Source organism: Amblyomma maculatum, chromosome 1 (assembly GCF_055883805.1).
Source record: "Amblyomma maculatum isolate TAMU_Amacu chromosome 1, ASM5588380v1, whole genome shotgun sequence".
NCBI classification, from domain to species: Eukaryota; Metazoa; Arthropoda; class Arachnida; order Ixodida; family Ixodidae; genus Amblyomma; species Amblyomma maculatum.
Genome location: NC_139344.1, coordinates 490,107,682 through 490,131,247, shown reverse-complemented (window position 1 = coordinate 490,131,247; position 23,566 = coordinate 490,107,682). Strand labels below are relative to the sequence as shown.

The 23,566-nt window shown below is 49.7% G+C and overlaps 1 protein-coding gene across 2 annotated transcripts; it reads right to left on the bottom strand.

Moving 5' to 3' along the window:
* Nucleotides 1-14,056: 14,056 nt before the first annotated feature.
* LOC146210174 (uncharacterized) lies at nt 14,057-23,447 on the bottom strand. 2 transcript variants are annotated; one of them, XM_084608411.1, is made up of 3 exons: nt 23,325-23,446; nt 18,165-18,757; nt 14,057-18,104 (listed from the first exon to the last, which is right to left on the bottom strand). In XM_084608411.1, exons 2-3 carry the CDS (start codon nt 18,228-18,230, stop codon nt 17,370-17,372), a joined length of 801 nt encoding a protein of 266 aa, XP_084464537.1. In that variant the 5' UTR covers nt 18,231-18,757; nt 23,325-23,446; the 3' UTR covers nt 14,057-17,369. The 2 variants fall into 2 exon arrangements, with proteins under 2 accessions (XP_084464537.1, XP_084464531.1); XM_084608405.1 differs by having other exon boundaries at nt 14,057-18,757; nt 23,325-23,447.
* Nucleotides 23,448-23,566: the final 119 nt, after the last annotated feature.

The window sequence follows — 23,566 nt, the reverse complement described above, 5'->3', positions numbered from 1 at the left end:
AGAGGCCCCTGCAATCTCTGCCACTTCGAGGTGGCAGTCGGATTGTCATCGCCGTCAACCTGCTTTTGTCGCCAACGCTGACGCGGGCAGCTATCTCTTTGTGTTTTGTCTCATACGTCCGCCGTGTTGTCACACGAGTTTCTCCGACCACGTCAACCGAGTGGCGCGCCGTCAATCCTTTGGCCGTTTTGTGATTGCGTCCGGCGGTTCCACCGCTCTGAACGAAAAGTGCCTCATTTTTGCGTGTTTGACGAGCGGTGTGGTGCGCACTCGGGCTGTGGACATGGCCCCGCCGGTGCTGCCGGGTCCGTCAAAGAAGCGTGGGAGCTATTCTACCATGACCCTTGAGAAAAAGGCAGCGATCATAAAGCTAGTGCTGAGTGGGCGAACGCAAGCTGACGTGGCCAAGGAGTTCGCACTGTCGAAGCAAACTATTTCGGATTACGTGAAAAATAAGGAGATTTTTTCCGCCTTTGAGGCGTCCCACAGCAGCAGCCAGAAGAACGACAGGAAAGGCGACCACCCCGAATTGGAGAAGGCCTTGCTACTCTGGCTTAAAGCTGCTTTAGCGAAAAACCTTCCAGTGTCGGGCGACACGTTGAAGGAAAAGGCAGAGACCCTGGCCGTGAAAATGAGAATTGAAAAATTCAAGTTCACGGACGGATGGCTCCACGGTTTCAAGAGACACGGTGTGTCTTTTAAGATGTGCGGGGAGAGCGGAGCCGCCAACCCAGCCACGGTAGCAGACTACCGTCAGACGAAGTTGAAGCCCTTGTTGAGCCAGTACAGCCCGGAGGACACCTTCAACTGTGACGAGACCGGCCTCTTCTTCAAGATGTTGCCTGACCGCACCCTCTCTTTTTCGGGTGACTACTGTTCAGGGGGCCGCCACAGCAAAGAAAGGATAACAGTAATGGTAGGTGCAAATGCCACTGGCACTGAGAAGCTGCCACTTCTTGTGATAGGCAAATCCAAAAATCCTAGGTGTTTTAAGGGCGCGAAGAACCTTCCCGTGTGGTACTGCAGCAACTCCAAGGCATGGATCACTCATGCTTTGTTTGAAGATTACGTGCGTCGACTCAACCGAAGTTTCGAGCGGCAGGGGCGACAAGTTATTATTTTTGTTGATAACTGCGCGGCTCACAGCACCTTCGACAACCTGAAAGCCATTCGGCTCGAATACCTGCCACCAAACACCACCAGCGTGCTCCAACCAATGGACCAGGGGGTGATCAAAAACCTTAAGGTGCATTATCGGACCCGTCTTCTGCGGCGCACAGTCCTTTGTATTGACAACGGAAAAAAGTACGCCACGGATCTTTTTGCGGCGGTTAGCATGCTGGCTGACGCGTGGAAGGCAGTGAGAGCGGAAACAATTGCTAATTGCTTCAGGCACGCTGGATTCTCCGCCGATGAAGTCGATGACGTAGAAGACTGCAACGATTCTGAGGATTTGACTGCAGACAGTGGCGAAGACCTCATCGTTGACCTTCGCGGGAACGGAATGGACATTCCAACGGGCTCCACGTTCCGCGAGTTTGTTGAAGTGGACGACGGCCTCGATATGTGTGCGGACCTCACGGACGACAAACTTGTACACCAGGTTCTTCAACCTGAAGACGAGTCTGACTCCGACGACGACTCGGGCGGCCTACCACAGCCATCGCTTGCATAAATTACGAACGCTGTGAACTTGCTGTCTAGCGTGTACAGCGAAACGACAACTTTGGCGCAAATACAAGCGCAAATCGTCGCCAGCAAAAGAAATTTGCCGCAAGGTAAAATCCGCGACTTTTTTAAGCCGATTTTCTCTGAATAAAGTGATTTTTTGTGCTTCACGGATTTTTCGGACTGTTCGATTATTCGGACCATTTTTCGGGTCCCTTCAAGTCCGAAAAAACGGTCGGCGACTGTAAAGCCAATCTGGTCCGGCTCGCCGTATGAGCTCGCGACGCAACTATGTCAGCGAGCTCATTACCTAACACTCCTGCATGTGCAGGGACATGAAATAGTCTAATCGGCCTTCGTATGATTATCTGTTTTAATAATCGCTTAATTTGCATGAATTTTACAGTTTGTAGTTTTTGGTGCGGCTAGGGCTGCAAGAGTCGAAAGGGAGTCTGTGCATATGTGCACAGGCTCCCCTGCAAACCCCGTACACAGCGGAGAGATTCTTCAAACGCTATTTGTTCTACGCCGTATGCGCCAGATGCTCCCTCTACTCTGAAGCGACCGACAGATGTTGTACGGCCTGCTGGCGACATAACGACGTAGGCCGCCCCGGCAGAGACAGAGGTGTACATGCCATCCGTGTAGACATGTATTTATTTATTTATTACAGGTTCCCGCAGCGGCCGAAGGCATTATTGCAGGGGGGGAGATGACAAATAAACTTGCTGGGAACGCCAGTGGTACAATAAAATACATAAAAATGAAGAAAATAACACGACACAAGTGACAATGCTGAATGAGAAACATGCATCTAAAGGGGGCAACTGCGCGACGTACAAAGTGATGAAAACACTCAAAAACAAAGTAATGAAGGAAACACACGCAAGAGAACTGGGCGCCACGTCACACATCCGATAAAAAAGCCCGAAATAAATTTTCAGTGCAACACTCAGTGATGCCAGCTGGCAGCCGGTTCCACTCATTGATCGTCAGTGGAAAAAACGAGGTGTTATACACATCTGTCCGGCATTTTATTTCGCGGATCTTACACTGATGATCAAGTCGTCTGGATAAAAAGTGAGGTTGAAGCAGGTACCGGTCTTTGTCAATGCTGAACTTTCCAAAATAAATGCGATACGTGATCTGCAGTCTGAAATGTTTTCTGCGGTGGGCTAAAGATTCCCAACCAAGATGGTGTTTAATAGACGTGACACTAGATGAAAAATTGTAATTGTTAGACACAAATTTGGCAGCATTATTTTGGACGCGTTCGCGCATGCCAGATAAGTAAATAAACTGGGGATCACATACAGGGCATGCATATTCAAGGATTGGCCTTATGTAAGTGAAATACAGGAGCTGCTTGACATTTGACTGCGCTTTGTTGAAATTACACTTTAAGAAATTAAACATTCTGCAGGCTCTCGATGTAATATGCTCAACTTGTCTCGTCCACGTAAGGTTAGATGTGAAATATACGCCGAGATACTTATATTCAGAAACTTTTTGCAGGGGAACATTATTTATTGAGTAACAGGTCTGTAGAGGGGAACGCTTACGAGTGAATGAGACAAGTTTGTATTTTGAAATGTTCAAAGACATTTGCCATTTTGAGCACCAGTACTGGATAAAATTTAAGTCTCGCTGAAGTTTTAATGCGTCAAAAGAACTTTCCACAACATATAGCCGCACTTGGCAGGTGAGGTCAAGATAAATATCATTAAATGAGAAAAAGAAGGGGTCCAAGGAGAGACCCCTGGGGCACACCTGAGGAGACGTTCACGGAATTGGAGTGGCAACCATTAATTACAACACGCTGCATGCGATCCTGGAGATATATACAAGGTGTTGCACAATTAGACGCGCGCTGTAGAATGCTTCTCCCAGCTAAACCGCGGAATCCTTGCAGTTCAGATTTCGCACAGAAATCGCATTTTGTCGCTAGTATTTTTTAATACTAAATTTGTTTAGGGTACTTGCCTGATTAGATAAGAAGAAGTAAAATATTCCCATGGTCTGCGGCGGCGGCGACGCCAGACAAATCGCTGCCCCAGCGATGGGACTGGTGGCGCCACCTCATGCTGCTTACAACAACTCAAACCTTCTGCCAGAAACGTTCGCCCCCTCTTTTTCTGCTACAAAGTTGAGACGCGCTTGTGTCGTCTCCTGTTCCTTTTAGTCCTGTGTTTTCGCGCTGCTTTAAGATGAATCCTATCCAACTCGCCCAGTTTTCTATACTTGTGACCCTAAACAAATTTAGTATTAAAAAATACTAGCGACAAAATGCGATTTCTGTGCGAAATCTGAACTGCAAGGATTCCGCGGTTTAGCTGGGAGAAGCATTCTACAGCGCGCGTCTAATTGTGCAACACCCTTTATGAATGAAGCCAGTCGATGATATTGGGATGCAGACCAAGACAACGTAACTTATGTAATAATAATATTAGTAGTAACAGTAATAGCACATAGAATAGCATAGCACACAAGACGGGTGACGACGCCATTGCCTCCGCGCCATCCCTGTCCAAACGGACTTACGCGATTGAAAAGACCTCTGACGGGTGCTCGAGCGAGTCATCGAACTGTGTGGCCACCTCTGATGCGCAGTATGACTTAAAACCAAACGTGGTGTCTAAGCGCTGCGTAAAAACCGCAAACTCTGCGTTGAACGTGTCAAGGTCGAACGCGAGTGGAGGCACGTGCAGCAAAATTTGGAGCGCCCTCGTGCTCGTAGTGGAATACGCTCCCGTAAGTGCCAATAACGGAGAGCGCTGAACTGAAATCAGTCGTGCACGTAAACCCGAATGGGGCGAATCTGTCCACCAAACGGGTGACGCATATGCAAGAAATGGAAGAACGACCTGATGGTAAAGCTGTCTCCGCTGCTCCGGTGCCGGTGTGCCGCTAAGCCGCATGAAAGAGCTGAGGCGCGCGGCAAAGATCTCGGCTTTCTTCTTGAGCATGTCATCATGGGGTATGAACGACAGGGTACGGTCGAAGACCACACCAAGAATACTGACGGAGGGCTTGAACTGCAAGCGCACTCCGCCAAGTCGTACGGTGGGAAGTGTGCGCCCCATTCCGCCCCTAGGGGGAGCAATAAGGACGCACACTGTCTTCTCCCTTGATTGTTAACCCTCGCGTTCTCCGCTCATGTTGCTACTCTGCCAAGAGCATTCTCCGCCAATTCCGTCAACGCCTTCCTGCCGGATGCAGGCACAAGGATGACGAGGTCATCCGCATAAGCCTGCACCGACACACCATCTGGCATCGGGAGCTCTAGCAAACCGCGCACCACTATATTCCACAGCAGCGACGACAGCGGAGATCCCTGTGGGCTGCCTAAGGTGGGACGCGCACCACGTCCCCCGCCTGGCAGCGGAATACCACCTCTCGGTCAGATAGAAAAGACCGGAGCAGCGCGCACAGGTTCTTTGGACACCTCCAGTTTCTGAGCAAGCTCAGTACCAGAGGATGCCAAACGCTGTCAAAAGCGCCGCGAAAGTCTATGGAAATGAGCAGTGCATACAGGCCATTATTGCACATATCTCTTGAGTGACAAGCGAATGCAAGGCCTGGACGGTCCCTCGCTGTCTCGTGAAACCGAATTGTTGCGGATGTAATAACTGACTTAGCGATAGAAAATGGTACAGGCGTCCGTACAAGAGTCGCTCGAGCACCTTACCGAGCGTAGAATTTATGACTATTGGCCGATATGATGTTGTCATCTCCGGAGGCCGACCCGGTTTATGCAAGAAAATGATGCGTCCCTTACGCCAGGTCATCGGAAAATGGCACAGTGTAAGGGACGCATTGAATATAAATATGTAAAAATTCGGATGACGCTCCCAGAGTTCGCGTACCATGCGCGGCGTTATGCCGTCCAATCCGGACGCCAGGGACTGACTTGCCGCAAGTAGACGTATCTCCCTGTGTGCGTCGCTATCGTTTCCGTCAGAATCTGAAGCAACTTGACCACCAAGAAATGACTGTGCTGTTTCCAGCAGAGACGCCGTCATTGTGCCGTTCCACAGGAGCAAGTGTAATGGTGCCGGAAGTTTTTTGAAGGCAATTTTGTATGGTCGCCCGAAGACTCCCGATTTGATCGATTGACGTGCCAATTCCCACAAGTACAAATTGCGGGCTTCCGTACATAACTAATAATGTCATCATAATGTTTTCGTATTTCTAATTCCGTAGATCTTTGATAACGTCTCCTGAGTGCTCTGGAACGCTCGATGGTCAAATCGGGTGTCCACCATTGGTTCGAATTGTTTGAATTAGGTCGAGAATTCGGACGGGTCGTTGTTAAATTTCGTTTCCTAAAATAATCGAATAAACTCTAAAATTTAGTAAGAATTAAATCTAATGCCGCCGGTGAAGCCAAATTTGCGCCTACAACGGCATCCATGAAACCAGATGAAGATAATGAGTTGAGGAGACGTGTTGTCCCTTTGTATGTAAGCCTACGCTCTTTTGGATGCGTGATAGGACCGAATCGAATCTCTATGTGTTTGTGTTCGGAAAATGTTTTGGTATCTGTAACTGTCCATGTGTAACCTGTCCTAAAGGGTGATGGGGAAGCTAAAGAAACGTCTATCCAACTGTATGTGTAACTTGTTGTGTATGTCGGAGGGGATTGTGGGTTATTGAGGATGACTAAACCGGAACCCATTGCGAAGCGGAGGAACTCCCCTCCTCTCGCATCGCAGAGTTCCGGACCCCACGCGGTATGCTTGGCATTAAAATCGCCAGCCAGTACCGCCGGCATCCCCTCCGTGGTGATGAGTGTTTGTCGTATGTCGTAAAGCGTAGGTGTCATAGGGTAGTGTGGTTGGAGCGTATGCAGAAATGAGGATGAATGATGCCGTTGTTGTGGAGCAAATGACTGATGTTACCCTGGATGATGCGAATGGAAAAATGTCAAAACGAGTGGTGCGTGCAATGATACACGTTCTTGAATTTGATGGCGCCCTAAAAATTTGCCAATTATGGGGAATTCCCGGAATGTCGTTTCCCTTCGTATATGGGTCGGATACTAATGCAAAGTCTATGTTAGCCTCTCGTAGCCTTTCTATGAGAATTAGCGTAGCGTTTTTACAGTGGTAAAAATTAGCTTGTATGAGTGAAAAAGATACAAGCGAATTCATTTTAGATTTGAGAAGCCGAATTGAAAAATTAGTGAGAGGCTATAAAACCGCATCATGAAACAGTATCCTAAGCGAAGAAGATACGAGTGCAGTGAAACCTCGTTAATACGTACCCGCTTACCAAGTAGTTGCGGTTAAAACGTAGTTGTGAAGATTCCCCGGCTGAGCCGCTATTGAAACCCATGTACTGGTTGACTGCTTAATGCGTAGTGGCTCGTGAAGTGCCTACCTGTTAATACGCACTTTTCGTTGCAGTTCGGCTGACGCCGTGCTGCGACGCAAAACGTTTTCACCTTTCCAAAAAGCGTTATGAACGTGCGGACTGCCGGTGATAGTAGAAAGTATTCCAGAGAAAGCATGCGGTTATTTTGACCATGTTCCAACGAACGCTGTTCGCAGCGGTGATGTCCATGTCAATAGGCAGCCTGGGAATCGTCGGCCACTCCGATATCGTTGGCAGCCCTATTGCAGTAACCATCACAGTCACCCCCAACCCGCCCACGTGACTTCGCGCTACGCGTGCAGTTGCGACGTAGCCTATCCTATGGCCTATCTTCCTTTCTTTGCTTCGTGGATGTGGTGCGGAACAGTTGGCTGCATCGTCTGCATTGAGCTGTGGTGCTTTGCGAAGTGGTTGTTGCGTGTGTGTGTGTGTGAATGAGCAGCACTATGCCGAAGCCTACCCGCCCGAAGTTGTATCGCGTGATCAGTGTGAAGAAAAAATTGGACATTATTCGTTGCATCGAAAATGGAACTGCGAAGACTGTAGTAGCACGTGCGCGGGACCTGCCCTTGACTACAGTTTGCGGCATTTGGAATGCTCGGGAGAAGTTGAAAAGCAGCGCGGCTGCGTCGAATATGAAGAGATGCTGCCTTAGGGGATCTGCTTTTCCCGACGTGGAAGAAGCTTTGGTGTTGTGGCTCAAGAAAGCTAGAGCTCAAAACCAGCCTGTCACCGGGCCCCTTCTCGCAGAAAAAGCAGAAACGTTCGCAGCCCAGCTGAACCACGAAGATTTCTCTTGCAGTAATGGTTGGTTGGCAAGATTTAAAGCACGCTACAGTATAGGTGCGAGGGTGGTTTGCGGAGAGGCAGCACACGCAGACAAAGATGGTGCTGAAGAATGGCAGAATGGGCAGCTGCGACACGAGTTGGCCAACTACGCTGCGGAAGATGTTATCAACTTCGACGAGTCGGCGCTCTTCTACCGACTTCTGCCCAACAGAACGCTGACATTCAAGGGTGAGAACTGCACTGGTGGCAAGCATGCAAAAGAATGAATATCAGTTGCTTTTGCAGTCAACATGACAGGAAGCCAGAAGTTGCTACTCCTTGCGATTGGAAGGCATGCCACACCAAGGTGCTTCAAAGGTGCCCGACTGCCCTCAGGTGTTTACTACAGAAGCAACCAAAAAGGGTGGATGACCGGAAAGCTTTTTGAGGAATACGTCCGACTGTTGGACCAGCGTTTCATGGCACAAAAAAGAAAAATTCTACTTGTGCTTGACAACGCATCCTTGCATCTTGATTTGGACAACCTGGGCACAATCAAGCTCCTTTTTTTGCCACCAAACACCACTGCGCTTGCTCAACCTCTCGATCAAGGCATCATTCATTCAGTGAAGCATCACTATAGGAAGAATCTCCTGCGTAGAATGCTTCTGGCAATGGAAAGCGGGAAGGTATACTTTATCGATCTGCTAGGTGCGGTGCACCTCCTCGCATTCTCGTGGCAGCAGGTTGATCCGCTGACAGTGCAGAATTGCTTTGCGAAGGCGAAATTCATTGTGCGCTCAAGCGATGCCGAGGTGAGCAACGGTGCCGATGACTGTGACACCCTACTAGCGGAAGTGTTGGAGCGACAGGGCGGTGCTGAGACTGTGGACTTTGAAATATTCCGTGACATGGACGGCGAGGTTGCAACGTCTCCGGACTGGCCGGACAGCGAAATTGTTGCCACTGTTGCCCCTCCCCAAAGCGATGAGGATATCGACAATGAGGACAGCGACGAGTTGGGAAGTGCCGATTCAGGCCCTACTGTGACGGAAGATGCTCAGGCATTAAGTGTTATGAGAGCATTTGCCGAGAAGATGGGCCTAATGGACAAGCTTGCTCGCGGTCTCGCTGATTTTGAGACGGCTGTTGTCGCCGCGCGACCGCCACGGCGGCAACTGAAAATGACCGACTTCTTTTCGGCAGGACGAGAATAAAGTGCATGTAGTACGTGTCTTCAAGGGAAATTTACAGTGTCTGGTTAATTCTTCACTTTTGGAGGGTGAGTAATGGCAAAATTTGTTGTAATCGGTTAAGGTGTACTGCCGGATAGTACGTACTTTTGCCGCGTCCCCGCCAACTACGTATTAACGGGGTTTTACTGTGGAAACGAAGTGGTGGGAATCTGAAACCTGTGTTATGAAACATAGGAATCGTAAATTTTAGCCCGACCAAATCAGAAAGTGAATATGGTATAAATGGGATCATTCGAAAAGATAATGGTTTTGAATCAGATGTCGTCATATCTTTGTGACGACGTGATTCCAAGTTAACTTTGATAATATAATTTGGTCGGGAGTGCAGAAAACTGCGAGACCTAATTAGAGAAGTTAGTAATAGTTTTAGGATGCCATATTCGTGCGTGGTTAATTTTGAAGGGGGACGGGAGAGGAGATCAAACACGCTGTGGAGATTCCTGAGGTGAACAACGCGTAGGATATCGCAAAGGGATGCGATGACGCACTTTGAATTGGTTGAAATGTTTTTGTCTCTCTCCCGTTCCTCTTGGAGTCGATCCGATCGCTACGTCATAGTCTGTCCGATTTCGCATGCGGAGCACCCTCTTCAGCAAAATCGAACAGACCTTATCACCCGCCCTGTGCGGGGGACCCTGGCGACCCGCACGCGTGCAGACCGCGCAGGCAACCTCCGCGTCCGGCCCAGTGTTCGTGCACACAGTCGTTAAATGATTACCGGCACATCGCGTGCAAGTAGCAGGAGATGGATCCGACGCCGCCCGACAATTCCGCCTCGAGTGTCCGTACTGGACGCAGTACGTACACATAGGGACGTGTAGGTCCTCGGCCACCTGCGCTGAGGACCACCCGATGGTAACACGCCACTTTGCTATAAGTCTGCGGAAGGCGTCGGGCAGCACCGAAATAATATGTGTTTCCGTGCCGTCCCTGGCACGAAACGTGTGCCGGCGCGTGCAGGTCGCAGGGTCGAGCTGGAGATCTGAGTTCTTTGAGATTAGATTACAGTCGCCGACGGATTTTTCGGACTTGCTGCATATTTCGGACATCCGCCAGGCACCGTCGGCTTCCCCATAGGACACTGTATATAGCAATGACTAATAATTCGGACAAATTGTGCATAGTGCGGGGCCCTTGGCCCCTCTGTTTTGGAGCATATCAATGCAACAACGCAGCCGGCCGCACTCGGCCGGCGCCGACGCTACTGCGCATGTCAGGCAGCCTGGACTCTGACGCGTAACGTTGCACGTGACTCGCCGAGCGTCTAGATAAGCGACGAGCAAACAGCCGCAGGGGGCTTTTTTCCCGCTGGACGGCCCGGGCAGCGGCGTTCGCCGGGAGCTATACGTGAGTGTGTGCGTTTTCGAAGCGTCGTGTTTTACGCCAGCAGCTATTCTTCTTGGTCGCGAACTCCGGTTTCCTATCGAGCACGACGTTACTTCCAGCTCTGAATTACCACCATCCAATTACTCCAGGTTCACCCAGGATCCATCGAGCCGCCTTGCCGGGACCCTGAAGGAGGCCAGAGAAAACCTGGACATCGCCCGCCTGGAGCAATGCAGTCAGTACAACAAGGGAATGCGACACGGGGAATTCACTGCTGGCGACAAGGTCCTCCGCCGCACACACCCACTCAGCGATGCTGCAAAGGGGTTTGCAGCCTCCCTCGTGTGCGATGGGAGGGCTCTTTCTTAATAATAAAACGCGTCAGCAGTCTAGCCTACCTTCTCCGAAACATGCATGGTGGTCGGACAATTGGCCCCGTTAACATCAATGATCTAAGACCTTACTACAAGCGTCTAAACCACTAGTAACGGTGTCTTGGACTTTACAACACTTTCATCGTTGTCGCTGCACTCCGAATTGGAACGTCCATACGCAGACCGATCCTTGTTGTCCCCATCCTTTTCCGTTGCTCTACAAGATGCCACGTGATCACCGCAACGAAAGGAGCCTTCCCAGCTATGATGGCAGCTCCGCGGCCTACCGCAGCCGCAGTCATCGCAGGACGGTCCAGACTCCGTACAGTCGACCCGCCTATCTTGCTCCCCCACGGCGTCGGCAAGCAAGGGACGAGGTTCCCGGGCACTGGCAGCACGTGGCAACTTGGTGCCACATCGGCAACGGCATGGTGGCATGCTTTGCATCTGCCTCCGCCTGGGAGACGCAGGTACGGCCGGAGAGAGGCAGTCTACCGGCACCACTGCCATTCACCGGCCATACCGTGGAGGAGCATCGGCGTAGAGACCCCATCCGGCCCCTCCCCGAGGAAGCCAACGTAGGCTGGTGCTCACTATGCGATACATGCATAACCTTTCAAGAGGCGCACTCCCTCAGCGCGCTACACCAGGAGCAGCAGCGGCTGCACGACACATTGCGCCAGGCTCTGCAGCCGGGTGCTCCAAATGACGCCAGGCGCCGCCTGCTCACAGAGTTCGCCGCAGCTCTAATCCACAGCCAAAGCCTGTCCCAAGCACCTGCAGTTCAAGACGCGGTGGCAGCTGACAACCTCTGGGACTTAGACGATGTCTAATTTGTCGTGAACACCCATGCAGTGCCTTTTGAACCTCATGAACGTTACTCTGTCCATTATGAACAATATTACAGTTCTCTTTTTAACCCCAGGGAGGGGTACCGTCTTGTGAGGGGGGGAGTGTGGGGCCCTTGGCCCCTCTGTTTTGGAGCATATCAATGCAACAACGCAGCCGGCCGCACTCGGCCGGCGCCGACGCTACTGCGCATGTCAGGCAGCCTGGACTCTGACGCGTAACGTTGCACGTGACTCGCCGAGCGTCTAGATAAGCGACGAGCAAACAGCCGCAGGGGGCTTTTTTCCCGCTGGACGGCCCGGGCAGCGGCGTTCGCCGGGAGCTCTACGTGAGTGTGTGCGTTTTCGAAGCATCGTGTTTTTGTCCGGCAGCGCAGGCGCTTTTCGGCCTCGCCACATGCGGCTTGGCTCTTGTGTTTCCACCTGGTTGTGTGGCGTGTTATCGATGCTCGCTTCCTTGTACGGTGCTGTGCAGCAACTCGCAAGATTGTTTTCTTTCACCATGCGTTTCACCATGCCTTTCATCATAGAGTTTATTTTTGACTGCTCAAATTAAAGCGGTTTCTTTTGTTCACATTGTTGCCGGTCGTTTCTCGCATGGGTGGCGGCTCACGAACCCCCCTGAGTGAGGGCTGAGGCCCACAATAGAAAGTTCGATATTTCGGACAAAAATTGGCATCTTCATTTCATTTCGCGACCACTTTCCGCCGTAATGGTACCATGCGGAGCTCAGCAGACACCCGAATGTCGCCATATTGAATTCTGGTGGCTTGTTAGGAACCGCGGGTGGCTTGGATTGGATTGGTGTGGCAGTCGTGCCAATCAGCGCGTGCGCCTTGCCGGCACGGTGTGCGGGTCACGTATTGCTAAATTTCTCTACTATCATCATCATTGTGCGCTCGTTGACGTCGTCATCGTTGCGCGGTGAGCTCGGTGGCTCGGTCGCTCGGTCTCTTTGTTGTCTTTGTCCCCGCCAACGGTGATAGTCGCCACTTGTGTGTTGTGTCCTCGTCGACCGGGATATTCACGCCTTTCCGAGAATATTCGTGGTGTGTTTTTGACGCTATGGCTCCGCCTCGTGCCCCTCCGCCGAACATCGCAAAGAAGAAACGCGGAAATTACAGCACCATGACGCTGGAAAAGAAAGCTGCGATAATTGGACTCGTAGAGAAAGGACGGACGCAAGCAAATGTCGCGAAACAGTTCCAGCTGTCCAAGCAAACAGTTTCCGACTACGTCCGAAACAAGAGTAAGATACTCTCTGCCTTAGAGAATTCGCACTCGAAGGACCAGAAAAACGACCGCAAGGGTGATCACCCAGAGCTGGAAGATGCATTGAAGCTCTGGCTGAAAGGGGTGCTGGCAAAGAACTTTCCAGTTTCCGTTGACACGCTTAAACAGAAGGCCGAGACTCTCGCTATCAAGATGAAAATTGAGAACTTCAAGTTCACCGACGGATGGCTCCGCGGCTTTAAGAAGAGGCACGGAATATCCTTCAAGAAGATGTGTGGGGAAAGTGGAGCCGTCAACCAGGAAATAGTGGCAGAATACCGCTCCAAGAATTTAATCTCTGTGCTGCAAAACTACAGACCTGAGGGCTTGTTTAATTGAGATGAAACAGGCCTATTCTTTAAGATGTTACCGGACCGTTCGCTGTGTTTCTCGGGTGACACCTGTTCCGGAGAGCGGCACAGCAAAGAAAGAATTACCGTTATGGTCGGCGCGAACTCGACCGGTACCGAGAAATTTCCACTCCTCGTGATTGGAAAGTCTCGAAACCCGAGATGCTTCAAGGGCGCCAGGAACTTGCCAGCATGGTACATGAACAACTCGAAGGCATGGATTATGCAGTCCTTCTTCGAGGATTACCTGCGCCGCTTGGACAGAATGTTCCGGTCCCAACAACGCCAAGTGGTAATTTTTGTTGACAATTGTGCAGCACACGGTGCTGTAGACAACCTTCAGGCCATCCGGCTGGAATTTTTGCCCCCTAACACTACGAGTGTGCTGCAGCCTATGGACCAGGGCGTGATTCAAAATTTGAAAGTGCACTACCGAGCCCGTCTTCTTCGCCGCACAGTCCTGTGCTTTGAAAATGAGAAATCGTACTCAGTGAATCTTTTTTCGGCAATTTGCATGCTTGCCGATTCGTGGACGGCCGTTCAGCCGGCAGCGATCGCGAATTGCTTCAGGCACGCCGGATTTTATGCCACCGAAGAGCCTGTTGCTGACAGTGCAGCTACAGCCAGTTACGACGCAGCAGCAGAAGACGGCGAAAACTTAATCGCCGACCTCAAAAGCAGTGGGATGGACATTCCGGCAGCTACAACATTCCGCGAGTTTGCCGAAGTTGACAACGACCTTGAACTGTGCACTGAACTCACCGATGACGAGATCGTTGCGCAGGTGCTTGAGCTCCAAGACAACGACTCTGGCTCCGATGAAGAGCCCCTCGGCTGTGTACAACCAACATCGGAAATTGCCAGTGCCTTGACATTGCTCTCAAATGTGTACGATGAAGCAACGACACTTGCGCAAATACAAGCGGATGTCGTATCCCGCAGGCGCAAAATGAGGCAAGGCACAATCTGAGATTATTTGAAGGGGGGAAGCGGGTCTTTATGGCGCAAAATTGAAAAAAAATTGTTTTTTTTTTATTTTGTCATACATATATTTATGAGGTTCATTTCCATCTGCTGGCGAAGTTTGAAAGCAAAATACCGCATAGTTTTCGAGAAAATCAAACTAAAGATTCGATCTCGATGAGATTCCTCAGGAAAAACCATCAAAAACGGCGATTTTGCGTGGCTCCGCGTATCGAAACTACCCGCCGTACCGCCACCATCTTGGTCTCGTTTGAAATGGCAGCCCTTCCGCTTTTTTTCCCGCCAAGAGGAAACTCTCTACGAGGCTTTGAAAATGAAGAAAAACGCCACAAACAAAAGCTAGGTACGCGACTGTGCTATTGGCCGTCACGTGGCAAAACTAGCGCGTCCCATTGGCTCGCACCGTTTCGGCACGGCGCCATTTTGAAAAAGCCAGCCATGCCTAGCCCACGGTCGCGGCGTCAGAAATTTCACAGTGCGCATAAATTTGGCAAAAAACGCAAGAAAGGTGCAAGAAGGCTAACTGATGCGTTCCGGCGATCGGCAGCGGCTGCAACGAGCGACGCGGCAGCGGCGGCGATAACGACGGCGATACCGATCGGCGACATCAGAAGCTGCGGACGCTGGCGCACAGCAGCACCGAATAAGGATTGATACCACATTCCTAACAACTTCCGATCAGCAGCGACTGCAACAACAGGCCGACGAAAGAGTTGCAGGTTTGTCGGCGATCTCCGCGAGTCAGCGTAAGCTGCAGGAACTTGTACCCGCGTGCGACGACGCCAGCCTGTCAGCGTCTGCGGCGACGTACACGATCGTTGACTTGACAGTGATCAACCGTTTGCTTGAAAGCGCTGCGTGCCGAGGATGCGGGGGTTCCATCTCCATCGGCAGGGATGACCGGGAATATGGCGCCGCGGTCAAATTGCGCCTCGACTGCGATGTCTGTGGTTCCATAGGAAATGAATGGAGCTCTCGCCGGGTTGCGGGAATGGCGAAATGCAACCCTTTTGAAATCAACATTCTTGCTGCTCGCGCTGTACAGAGTACAGGAAATGGCCATGCAGCATTAAATGATATTTTTTCTACAATGGGAATCTCTCACAGGGGCCTGCACCACAAGACATATCAAAACCATTTGAAGGCTAAAATAAACCCTGCAGCAATGAAAGCAGCTGACACAGTGCTTTCAAAATGTGCCACAGTGGTAAAGGACCTCTACAAAGAACTCTCCTTTGGAAATCCGGGGAACATAGCAGTATGTTTCGATGGAAGCTGGATGACGAGAGGGCACTTGTCCCATATTGGTGTGGGAACTGTTATTGAACTGTTCTCAGGGTATGTGCTAGATTTCATAGTCCTCTCAAATTTCTATGCTGGCTGCAAGCGTGCTCCCTCAGAAGATGACCCCAGCTACGGCGTCTGGAAAAAAGACCATGTCTGCCAGAAAAATACTGACAGCAAATCTGGCCAGATGGAAGTGGAGGCTGCTGTCACACTCTTCCAGCGATCACTTTCACGGCACAACCTGTGCTACACAACAATGTTGTGTGACGGGGATAGCAGGTCCTTCCGTGCCATTCGGGAAGCACAAGTATATGGCTTTATGCCCGTGGAAAAGGAGGACTGCATTAATCATGTAAAGAAGCGGATGGGTACTGCACTCCGCAGTCTTGTGCAGAAGCGGACGACAGAAGGCAGAAGTCTTGGCGGGAGAGGAAAATTAACAGCAGACATGACTGCAAAGTTCAGTGATTATTATAGCTGGGCTTTAAAGTCTAATGTTGGTGACATTGATGCCATGCATAAGGCGACTTATTACCATGTCACATCCACACAGGAACAGCCAAATCAACTCTTGGTGCACACATAATGCTGCAGTTGCAAGAGGGAAACCTCCGCCCAAACACCGCTATAATCTCCCAGACCATGTGAGTAGGGCACTTGTGTATGAGCGCCTAAGCGAGACGGTGCCACAGGGGCAAGACTCAAAATGCAAATGAAGCTTTGCACTCGGTGATATGGTCCCTTATGCCGAAGCAGAAGCATGCATCTCTTATTGCTGTAGAAACAGCAGTAGCTGAGGCGGTCATACGCTTCAATTCAGGAATAAGAGAGGCTTCAGGGCGTATCCTTCAAGAGCTGCAAGTTACACAAAACAGCAAGAGTATCCAGAGGGCAAAGGAGAAGGACACGCTCCGTATTGCAGCCTCGGTCGATTTTCAGCATGCTGCAAAACGACGGCAGCGAGGAAAGGACGACCCAGATTATGCTCCTGGATCATTCAGAATAAATACATTTTTATCAGCCAGAAAAGTGGTAAAAGCATTGCATTTAGTTTTTCACCATTTTCTTAGTTCGAGTTTTTCTGCCGCTTCATACTATTGCCGTGAACTTTTCTCTGGTTCTATGCAAGTGATTTTGCTCATTCTTCTTTTGTTTTGTAGCTGAATGCTGGATGTTTGCAATAAGATGAAACAGTTATACCTCACATAAATGCAAATAATATAAAAATTCACATAGCCTATTTCTAATCTTGTCCATTTTTGAACTGTAACTTCAAACATGCATAACTTCTGATGTAGGAGACATAGAATGGTAAAGTTAGTCTTATTGCATTTATTTTCTTCTGCAGAAGCCATTGATATTATACATACTGACATATGTGCAACAGATTTCTTTCCAGTATCCCGGCAAAATTTCAAAGATTATGTACTTAAAAACTGCATAAACAGTGAAAAATTTGTTTTATCTAAATGAGAGGTACATATTTGAAATCAGCATAAAAAACTGCATATGCACAGTAATTTTCATCACCATAACTGCAATATTAACAATTCCTTATCTAAGACCCTCTTCCCCCCTTAAAGTTGATGAGCCAAAATAAAGTTCATTTTTTTCATTTAACCGTTTTTTCGGACAGTTCGTTTATTCGGACATTTTTCCCGTTCCCTTGAAGTCCGAAAAATCGGTCGGCGACTGTATTAACTAAATCACCGTCCGCCACGTCGGGGTCGACTCCTCAGATGCGCACGTGCGGATGACGTCTTTCCGGGATGCGAACGCTCATAACGTTGTTTGTAACCGAGTTATTTCTAATCGCGTTGCGGAGGTTCTCTATTGTTGCGCGGTCCTTAGCGACTATAGTTACTCCACTCTGCGTGGTTTTGATAGTGACTGGACCGATTCCCGCGTCTTCGGGGTTGATGTTAGATTTAATGTCTGGACGACCTGTGATGGTGTGGTCGCCTCTGGCGACGTCACGATAATAAATGCCAAGTGGCCCGCCACTTGCCCATTTGTTGATGTGGGCGTCGTCGCAGAGGGTGGTGCCTGCGTCGACCGCGGCGAAGTCCCAACGATTTGTGCGAAGGTCGGTCGGGCCGTTGGCGTTGCCGCAACCGCAGATGGTACAAAGGCCCGCAACCGGACCTCCGCCGTCATCGCCCGCTCGCGCAGCTCGGAGTTCTCTCGCCGCTCCATCGCCCACATGCCGCGGAGAACCTCGCAGCAGCCTCGGGCATCCGACGCCAACGCATGGTAATCGGCGCAGGCAATCGTCACTTCCGCGAAGACCTGGGTGATGTATTTGCGGGCCTGGACACCGACCTTGTTTTCAGGAGCGCTCATAAAGTTTATGAGGCGCTCCTGAAATGACTTGATGCAGTAGAGCCGCGGGAGGTGCTCGAACGAATTGGTGTGGCCGGAGGGACCCTCCGTAGGAGGCGAGCCCTCCTGGCCGTTGGTCTCGCCCGCCGCCACGGGCCCGGGCACGTCCGCGCCGGAGTCCGACGCCCGCGAACCCCCGGCTGAGGAAGCACCGGGCCGTCGTGCTGGGCACCGCCAAGTACGGGGACAAAGGCTCCGGCGGAACAGGAATTGCTGCGATAGCGGCGTCGCCGGAATCAGAGAAGGGCCACATCGAGGGAAGAATACCCTCACCGGAAGGCGATGGCACCGATGCAGCGTCCAGCGACACCGACTGGGTCGCCGCTCGGATGAAGTCATCAGCAACCGATGTCGTTGGCTGCCGGGACGCAGGTGATGCGGGCGACGCTCCTGGAGAAGGTGGCGACGCCGAAGGGCCCGAGGTCGCCATGAGCGCGGCTGCGGGTGACCGCCTGCCCGGCCAGCAGCGGGACAAGGCTAGGCCTAGGCCTAAGCTTCGCTAAGGCAGCGTGGCCAGGCAGGACAAAGTCCAGCTGCCACAAAAAAGCGACCGAAAAAGCCGCCACTCCCTGGCGGTAGCCGCGGGCGTGGCGCAGGACCGCGCGGTGGAATCGGCAGGGCGGGACCAAAACTCGAACCAGGCGGCCGCCAGCAGCGAGCAGGAACAGCAGCCGCGGCAGGTCAGCGGCCGTGGCTAAGTCCGCAACCACAAAATTGCGGCCAAAAATACCGCCCGCGGGTTGCAGGCCCGCAAGCGGAAGTCGCGGCGCCGTCCACGACCGCAGCAGGAGAGCCCCAGAAGCACCGCAGGCAGGTATACAGCAGGCTGGCGTGAAAAAAGATAAGCCTCGCAGCCTGGAGTTAGGCTGCGAGCCGATCGAACAGGTGGGCGAGCTAGGCTAGCGCGAGCCCCTGGAGCGCTGCTCGGAGACAACCATTCTCTTCGAGCAGCTTGAAAGCGACTCATTTTTGATTTTCTTCCCAATATCATACCCATCTCATTTCCACCCGTGAAGGCAATTATTCATCTCATAACTGGTCACGGCCGATTCCCCCACTACTTGCACCGTTTCGGCCTTTCACCATCACCATCGGCCAGCTAACACAAGAACGTTCTAAGAACCGCCACCCTGCACCTCCACCAAGATGTTAAGTGCTTTGTACGCACGGGGGGTTTATTTACAGGGATCTGTCCAAACAGGACTGCGGTGAAGCGTACAAACGTCCCTCTGCCCTTGCTCTTCTTTCTTCACCAATCTACCCGACCGTTCATCTTCTGTCGACGTTCTACGAAGGCGCATGACAATATTATTATAAATTGTGTGTTCCTTGTAATATTGTTGCTTAAACACCTGTCTTAAATCTCCTTGTGTTTTTTGATAACGAACTCTCATTGCTCTTACTTTTTTTCTCTCTATTTCTAATTCCGTGTTCCACCTTGCATTTAGCTTGTGTTTGCTTTCCTTTAATTTAGTTTGATATTTCCTTTGAAGTGACTTGATCTTTCTATAGAATTCGCTTACTACATTTTCTATATCTTCAACAGAATTTAGTTCGTGATGTTGTTCAAACCATATATCATCCTTTAATTCCTTGAGTATGTTTTGTTCTCCCTTCATAGTTAAATGAAATGTTACTGGTTGTTCTACTTTTCCTATTACTATTTGAATGTATCTATGGTCACTATTATTGGCATGTTTTAGAACTTTCCAACTTTTAATTGAACTGCTTAATGGTTGATTCACTAGGGTTAGAGCTATCCATCCTTTGGCTCTACTTGTTTTAAATGTGGGTGGTGAATTCCTTTCATTTAAAATTATAAGATCATTACGTATTACAAATTCACAAGTTTCATTTCCTCTCTGATCATTTACTTTGCTTCCCCATATGACGTTTTTTGCGTTGAAATCTCCCATTACTAAGATCTCTTCTGTTTTGAATGGCGCTATATCTAATTCAATTTTGAGTAAAATTGGTATGATATCTTCATTTGGGGGACAGTATACACTTGCTACAATAATTTTCTTTCTCCCCTTAATTATTCGAGCTATTACTACTTTTTCTTCAACCTTAATTGGGGAAACTTGCATATTATCTTTATGTACAATAATCGCTGCCTTTGGCTTTTTACTGTTTGCTATTATTTTATGTTTTATCGGAAATGGAATTATTTTGTCGTTCAAAATGTACGGTTCCTGAATTGCTGAGATATCGTGAGAATGTTCGTTGTTAAAATCTTTCAATTTGCTTTAAATGATCGTGCCAGGTTGATTTGTATTATTGTTATTGTTTCTTTGTTTCCTTTTTGCGTTAATTGCAATTGCCCTCTTTGATTTTCAGATCTTGTTCCAGAGTGTTGTCCGCCTAATTCAGCCTTGCCAAAATCCTTTCTTTTTCTTTTTCTACCTTCTTCTGGTAGCATGGGCATGAATAAGCCAACAACGGGTGATTGCAATCCTCTGCATCATATCCCGCTTGCCGGCAGGCTAAGCAAAAAGACTTACGTTCGCACTCGTTTGAAATGTTTCCTGGTTTTGAACAGTTTATGCACCTAGCTGGTGCCTTGCAGAACCTGTCTGCGTGTTCCAGACATGGGCATTTTGAACATTTGATGACAAATAAGCTCTCAAAGATGGGACACCTTTCCCATCCGATGTTTACATGTGTGCGACCTTCTAGTGCTTCGTATGCACGTTTGTTGACAGCGATTATGGCTGTTCTTCCTCTTCGTCCATCTCTAGTTGTTTTCACGTGCATATCTTCTTTTTCGCACTTGATGTTGTTTTGCTTGACGATGGTTTCCACAAGGTCTTCATCGTCGATGTCGCCTTCTATTCCCACGATCTTGATTTCCAATCGTCGTCCCTTGGGTTCTTTCACTTGCAGATCTTTCGTTGCTTCATTTTCTTTCACCATCTTTCACCATTTCCAATCGCAGAGCAGGAGCACTTCCAGAGCAACGTTTTCTGCTCCTTTCGGAGCAATTGTCTTCCAAACGCAGATCCGGAACACGGATCGCGTCTTCCAAACGCAGAACGGGAGCAATTGCCGAGCAAGGGTCGCTCCGCGGAGCAGTCAAAACTGCTCCGCCGAAATCGGGGGAACCGACCGGAAGTTTGCGTGACGTGACTTTCCGAGCGACGCTTGCGCATGCGCTAGCTAGCGCATCCATTTCCGGTGGCTCGCCGCGTTGGCTTCTGGTCTCTGCAACGCGCCGCTCCATAGCAGACGATTAGTATTTGCCGCCGCCATGGATGGTGATTCGCGTCGCGCTCTTGCGCTCGCTTTGCTTGAGGACAGCGAGTCGGAGAGCAGCAGTTCCGACTCATCTGTCGAAAAATCAAGAATCAACTATTTATATGTCCATCGTCCGTGTAAACTCAAAGCCGCGCACGTTACAGCTCGGCTCTGGAAGGCTGCAAACATTCGGTATGTGAACCGAAGTTTTCTTCCATATTAAAGAAAGTGCTGAAGGAGTCTTACCGTGTGTGTCCGCGCTCGGCTCTTCGAGCAAGGAGGATATAATTGCGTAAACGGCTGGTGTAACCTCCATATCAAAGGGAAGAAAGGCTGCAGGCTTGCAAAGCAGACGACGCGAGCGCACGAAAAGCGCGGGCAAGTGCTAGGAATGATGGGTACTTTCTCCGTCTCCGTTTGCTCGCGAGCGCTACCTACTTGCTCCGGCCGGAGCAAGAGTATTCGAAACGCAGAGTCTGGGAGCGTGCTCTCCGCCGGATTGAGGCGTTCTGTGATGGAGCGTGCGCGCTGCTCCAGTTCTGCGATTGGAATTCGTCATTAGCGATTGTCTCAAGAGACTCCTGATTTGATGAAACCACCAGAACTCCTTCCCTGCTTGTCCTCAGGGAGGTTTCCTTGATGGCCAGCTCCACAGGGTTGATGTTGCGTTTTATGTCTTCGAGAATTCTTTCCTTCCTTTTTGTCGTTGAAGTGATGATTAATGCTCTTGTCTGGCTTTGGTTTTGGTTCCCTTTTTGTTCCTTTTCCTCATTTTCCTTTACGATGTCCGCATAGGATGGCCCTCCTTGGGTTCTTGCTCTACACTCCGCCAAACTTCCCTTGAGAAATTCATTCTCATGTGTGGCCTCAAGGAAGAGAGTTTTCAGCTTGGTTACTCCAGACACGATGTAGTCAACCTGTCTTCGAGCACTCTCATCTTCTGCCGTCTTGTTAGAGATTTCGATCAGTGCTGAAAAGATCATCTTGTCAATTACTCCCAACTCATTGAGAATTGATGTGGTTTCCATCCTTGAGGGGTCAGCGTTTGCTGGAGGAGTTCTGTTCTTTTCTTGTCGTTCCCTCCTCTCTTCTTCTGAGTCCACCACACTGGTGATTTGTGTCTGAGACATATGTTGGCTCTTTTGGTCTTCTTTCAGCTGTCTTCTTTTTTACCTTGCTTACAGGCTTCTTGAACATTTCTTTGTCCATTTGCCTCTGTGCCTGCTCTTGATCTGACATGGTTGGCTTCTTCCACACAGCTTGGTTACTGTTGAGTCGTTTTCCTATTGGTATATCTTCAGGTGAACCCCAAACAAGTTGTTTGCAGCCCGGCTGAGCCTACACTCCTGATGTTGTTAATTAATCTTCCTCACTTCTTCGGGCATAGCCCAAACGATCTTGTCCTTCACCTTCTTAATTTAAGTGCCCACTGCAGCAATTACCTTATTGTGCGCGCATCCCAACACCCTGTGGCGTCTGCTTGAGTGACAAAGGGTTAACTTCAAATGTTCTGAAATCTTCACTTGTGTTGTGCCACACTAGCTAAATGCTTGTCCGTGCCTGAATTGTAGCAACTTTTCCTGGTTGGTTTCTTCTTCCCGATTCCGAATCCAAATTAAAAAATTTTCCGCTAATTTTGACAGATTTTCAGTGGTATCTGATAACACTAGTTCAGGTAACCTTGTGCTACACAGCTTTTCTATCTAATATCTCGAAAACCAGCAATAATAGACAAAATCCCATTTCACTTTTGGATAGCCCTTGCTCAGCCTTTTAAAATTATATATTATACTTTTCTGTGGCTTCACTATTTACGAAGTTATTCAACTTTATGTCGCGCCGGTTATCCTGCCGAGGTACGGGCCCCTACTCCTCGGCTTCCATGACATGATGGTATTTTAGCTTATATGTTCTATTTTAGGCTATCGAAGGTCTGTTTCTTTGTTACTTGAGACACCCTGTCACTTTCTGATGCTTCGCTGACCTATTTTAGACATCGGGCGCTCTTATTTTTCTAGTTTCGAGTACTTTTCCACGGCGGCTTGAGATCGATTAGGGTTAGTTTGTTTACAACTTGTTCAGGGACATTTTTGGTGATAGTTTCCGAATTGCTGGGCGGATTTTCACGCAGTTTGTTTCTGGATGATCGCCAACACTTTGCGAAAGAGGAATGTGGAAGGGCATTGCCGGACTCACTCGTTTGCAGGTTGAAACTTGCAAAAACCGCCGCAGTCCAACCTGCCGGTCGCCACCGCGCGATCTTAGTAAGCTGCGCATGCGCGAGAAGAAAGAAGGTAGGCGAGGAGGAATCTTTTGTAATCTGGCGGATGTGACGTAATGAACTGTTCATGTTTGTGTTTTGCTTGCGCTTACTCTCGAACCCAGGAGCTTTTCTTTCTCTGACTCTGAAGCCGCAGATGCTTTCTTTTTTTTTTTTT

Excerpts from the sequence above, each read along its gene's own strand:
- LOC146210174 (XM_084608405.1), bottom strand. The coding sequence starts at position 18,230 with ATGACTTCATCCGAGCGGCGACCCAGTCGGTGTCGCTGGACGCTGCAT.